This window comes from Mesitornis unicolor, unplaced genomic scaffold (genome assembly GCF_000695765.1).
Source record: "Mesitornis unicolor isolate BGI_N332 unplaced genomic scaffold, ASM69576v1 scaffold16764, whole genome shotgun sequence".
Taxonomy (NCBI): domain Eukaryota; kingdom Metazoa; phylum Chordata; class Aves; order Mesitornithiformes; family Mesitornithidae; genus Mesitornis; species Mesitornis unicolor.
The window spans coordinates 49,578-54,493 of NW_010178240.1; the positions used below are offsets into that span (position 1 = coordinate 49,578).

The 4,916-nt window shown below is 36.2% G+C and overlaps 1 protein-coding gene across 1 annotated transcript in view; it reads right to left on the reverse strand.

Annotated features, from left to right (window-relative positions):
* The window catches only part of RDX (radixin), a 16,060-nt gene extending 11,758 nt beyond the window's left edge, over positions 1–4,302 (reverse strand). The window contains exons 1-4 of the mRNA XM_010182390.1: positions 4,212–4,302; positions 3,418–3,581; positions 2,656–2,786; positions 364–524 (exon numbers count right to left, since the gene is read on the reverse strand). Of these exons, the coding sequence (XP_010180692.1) occupies positions 364–524; positions 2,656–2,786; positions 3,418–3,524 (399 nt within the window). The 5' untranslated portion in view covers positions 3,525–3,581; positions 4,212–4,302. The remainder of the gene's footprint in view (positions 1–363; positions 525–2,655; positions 2,787–3,417; positions 3,582–4,211) is intronic.
* Positions 4,303–4,916: the final 614 nt, after the last annotated feature.

Genomic DNA, 4,916 nt, shown 5'->3' on the forward strand with positions numbered 1-4,916 from the left:
GAACAGCCCTGCCTCAGAGAACAGGCTTCCTAGTGGACTGCAGACGGAAACTTCTCTTGTCCTCAGCAGGATAAGCCTGACACTATCAGAAAGAGAATGTAGCAGGTGTTGTCAGTCTGATATGTCTGCTTCATCATTTAATTTCGTACAGCCAGAGCATTTAGTTCTTTCTTTGCAAGCAGTGGCAAATCTAATGTGATTTTCTAAAAAAGTTCCCACAACAATCTGTAATGGTATTTCACATACTTTTATTTCTGTTTCAACATACCTGTCCATTTGACAAAATAGATATAACCAAGGATAAAAGCTAAATTTTCAACTCTCTCTCTCAATTTGTTTCAAGATAGGGTTAAAGCTTCTTACTAGCTGCTCCTGGTTCTTCATTTGATCAGCTGCCTGCTTGGCGAGAGCAGCTTTAGCTTCTTCAGCTGCTCGACGGTCTCTCTCCAGGCGCTCTGCTTCCTCTTTTGCACGCTTTCGTTCCTGATCCAGTTCTAGAGCTCTTCTCGTCTGTTCCTCCAGCTCTGCCAAAAGGAAAGTTTGCAGACAAAGTATCACTACCTAGCTCTTCTTCAGATGTAAACCAGCTGTAACTGCTCAAAATAAAGTAACCCCGAAAGCCAACAAAGATTTACAAGGTTTCTGCAAGCTAAGAAGAGCTGTTGAACGTGCTACCTGAAGCCATGCTCTGTGTCTGATCCCCCGCCCCTTCCCCCCAAGATATATTTCTGATACACTTCATCTCACCTGACAGTTCTGACAAGACAGTGTTTCAGAAAATTATCACCTTGCTGATAAAACTAAACACTCAAATATACATACATGCACATATACCCTCACTCTTCCTACTGAGATGCTTTTATGTACATGTAAAAAAGCAGAAAAACCTCTTCTACTCTATTCAAATGTCTGACAAAGATTCCTTAACTGCAACAGACAATTTAGGCCTGTGTCTCCAGCAAAATTACCTAAGATGCACTGAAAGGCCCAGAAAAATTCTCCATAGAACAGAGCCAAAAAGGTGCAAACAGAATAATTTTAAATCAAGGGAGGGATAATAGTTGTCCAGCTGCCTGGTTAGCAAAAAATTGCTATCTAAAGGGCAGAAGCCTGAGTGAAACAGGAAGAAGTGATAATCTACCCATACTGCAAGGTAAGATTTGCACAGGCAAAATACTCCTCTGATATGCAAAGTGAAGTGATCATAAAAGAAAGCCTTTCTAAAGCTTCTTCCTGATTCCAATGATAAATTTCCCACTGTGTTTTTGTCTAGGCATAGCTGCCACAGATTCCTTCACCAGAAAACCTAAATAATTTCTTTGTTATTAGAATGATCCATGTGCCCTTCACTATATGCTTTAATACTAAAAAACCACCTCCTTGGCTATGCTGACATATACTTAATCTTTGCACTTGTCATTTTAAGTAGGTCTCATGTAATCAATATTCTTCAGTTGGTTTCCCAGGCCTACGACTTCAGTTATAAAACTAAATGAACAGCATTACAAGCATGTGGCGTTGTACAAATGCAGTACTTGGAAAATGAAATAAATAAAATGCATAACTATTTTAAAACACTACTCAAACAAACTCTTGTTGGTAGTTAAGCGTTCTCCGGCTTCATAAGTCAACTACAGAATGCTGCCACCATTTATATAAACACTTTCCATATGTCAATAGAAAGCTAAAAAGACCAGCAACACATGAACGTTATGTATTGCACCAGAAATTAGGCTATATTGCTTACAGAAGTCACGAGGAAATGAACATTGTTAAACCTTTAGAATCACCCTGATGCCATTTTGTCCTGGGCTAAAATACTTCTCCCTTAAAAAACCCCAAGGCACGATTCGTGTGTTACCTGTCTGGATGTGTCTAACCTGTTCTGCATGAAAGACTGAAAAATACAGGGGCAGAGCCGGCGAACAGTGCCAGGCATGTGTAATTTATTTGCATAGATTTAGTCAGTAATTCTCTCTGAGCCAACAGTTATGAACAGAGCAGAGGAACAAAGCGTATTTATAAATGTGAACCAAACCTGAAGCAAAAAAAGAACATGGAGAGGAAGGACTGGGAAGTACTGGAGGCAGGGACTCCACAGGGTGGTTCAACACAAAGAACTGTGATTGATGAATCTATGTTTATTCACTAAAATCTGACAAGATTTTCATTTTATAATTCTCAAATCTTGCAAGGAAATTGGAAAATGAAAGAACATGGAATTTCCAAACGAAAAATTAAATTCAACTAAATCCTTGAAGTACTCTGAATCACCCTCTCTAATTTCCCTGTTCCCTCCACCTCCAGATTTTCAGCATTTCAAGCATTTCATAATTCTGGGTTGAACTATGCATGCATTAATTTCCTTTTTATTAAAAAAACCTGAAACTTTTGCTACATTAGGAATTGGTTTTATGTTACAAATATACACACAGATGCACACACACCGTCTTTTAACATGGAAAAAGAATCTCTCAAATTGAATATACCACTGAATTCCTGTTACTGTTAAAGTAAATTAAAACAACAAAACAAAACAAACCCAAAATGAAACCACAAAAACAACACATACCAAAAGAATTGTGGAACTGAACTACTCAAATTGACTAAACATTGTCATGAGATATAAGTAGTCCAGGATCTGTAAAAGCTCACCTTTCTGAGCTTTCATTGTCTGTTCCTCGATTTGCCTTAAGCGTTCCATTAATTCTTCCTTTTCACGTTCTATTCTCTCCTTTTCCTTTTCTGCTATCTCCCTTTTCTTCTTCTCATTTTCTAATTGTGCCCTGAAAAAAAACAGTAAAAGGTCTTTTTTACCTCAGATTAAATTCTCCTCTAAGGATGCTGGTAGCCTATTTCTCAGTTTACTCAGCTAGCAGAGAAGCACATAATTTTAAAATGTTTCAAATTCAGTTTATAACGCAAGAACCAAGTTGCTGTTTAAAAACACTGTACAGAAACAATTTATGAACAGAACTGATTAACAACCTTGGTTATGGTTCAACCAGGTAAATGCGTAATTATACGTGCATTTTAGACGCGAGTGATGTTTCATCTGGGCTAGAAATGGCAACAGGATTTTTTAAATGCACAAAGGGTAAGACATGACATTCTTCACTGAACTTAAAGGTTCACCTGTAGAGTACAAAAGTCCCTAAGGATCAAGCAACAGAGAGTTAAGACTGTTTCAGAAAAACATGAGAAACAACGGTACAGCTGTTACCATGCTGAAAGTTCAAAAAAGATACGACTTTCTATAAAGAGAGGCGAGCCGTGCCAATCCGCAAACCTGCTTACACGTTACAGGAAGAAAAGCAGCTCTCTCTTCTAGAGTGCCAAGATGTCTGATTTTCTATGGCTTAGTTTTCTTAAAAGGGTAGAAGAATTGTTTCTGTTTCACAGAAGTTTGTTAATTACCTTTCCAATTGTTTCTGATGTTTCTCTTCTCTAGCTTGGGCCTTCATCTGCTGCACTTCAATTGTATCAGGTTTCCTCCTCCTCATGTACAATTCATGATTTCCCATACACAGTGCCAAAATTCGCTTGTTAATTCTCAGACGGGGTGCATAAAAAACGAAATCCTAGCAAACATAATTGCAACATATCCATTAATCTAAAAATACAATTGTGACAAGACTCAAAACAATACTGCATGCTTGCATTTGATAAATTTAAACTTACAAGTATTTTGACATTCATCCTCTGAGCAATCCAACACCATAATCTAGAAATCTAGTTCCTGTCAGGAACTTGCAAGACAAATTCAAAATTACACCTGGGTTCCTCCATGTAGAGGTCAGCTAGTTTATAGAAAATTATTTATTTAAACTTCTAAAAAAGTGACACTATGTTCTACTCTATTTCTGAAAAATCTTGACCTAGAAAGGTCTCATGAAGTGTGCTGCTGTAATTAAAAAAAAGAAAAACAGAGGGGAGGGGCACAGAATTTAGCTTACACTGTGGCTTTTCAACATAATCACAAAATACTAGTTCACTTAAATTAAAAAAAAATAAATCTTAAGAGTATAAACTGGAATAAAAAGAGAAAAAGATGTCTTTCAAAATAAAAATTTCCTTTTGATTACTGACTATTCTACCAATGAGAATAATAAATGTCACAAAACATTTCCTCATGCCATAATGCCAGAGCAAGTCCCCACAGGCTTAAATCTTTTCATATACAAAGGCACACTATTCTAGACACTACTTACAGGGGCCTTTTTGTCAATTGGCTTTATGACAAATTTTTTGTCGTTAAACGAGATGTTTCTTATTTCACTCCAAGGAAAACCAATCTTGGGTGTCAGCCTTCAAAGAGAAAGGGTTCTCATTAGAAGCAGCAAAGATGTCCATTTTATTTATATCAACTAAGTCTTAAGTCCAGGCCATTTTCACTATCACACTTAGCTATATTTACAACACGTAACAACGGTTCGACCAAAATATGCTTGACAATTTTTTTATTTTTTTTTACACATTATTCCATCAAATGATTAAATTACATGGCAATGCAACAGAATGAATTTCAATTTGTGACTTATTCTACTATCGTTAAATAGATGCCAAAAATCACAAGCATGTACTGATTCTTAATAAGCTATTGATAGTTTTATTTTCAGTGAAAACAATAGCTATTTAGATCTGACAAAAGTCCAACATTTCAAAGACTAAAATTAAATTAGCCTTCAGCAATGTTGTACTTCGGTTTAACTCAGCTGTAAGAGATGTGTTCTTATATTTCCAAAGTTCAAGTTAAATTTATTTCCATTGCATCTTAAGTAAATAAATTCAGTTCAGAAACCATTATAGAGTTGTGCACCAATGCAAAACTGTAAATATTTTTCTCCATAAGCACAGAAAGTTTTTTCTATTCATATTATCTTAGTATCACAGAACCACAGAATCACAGAACATTA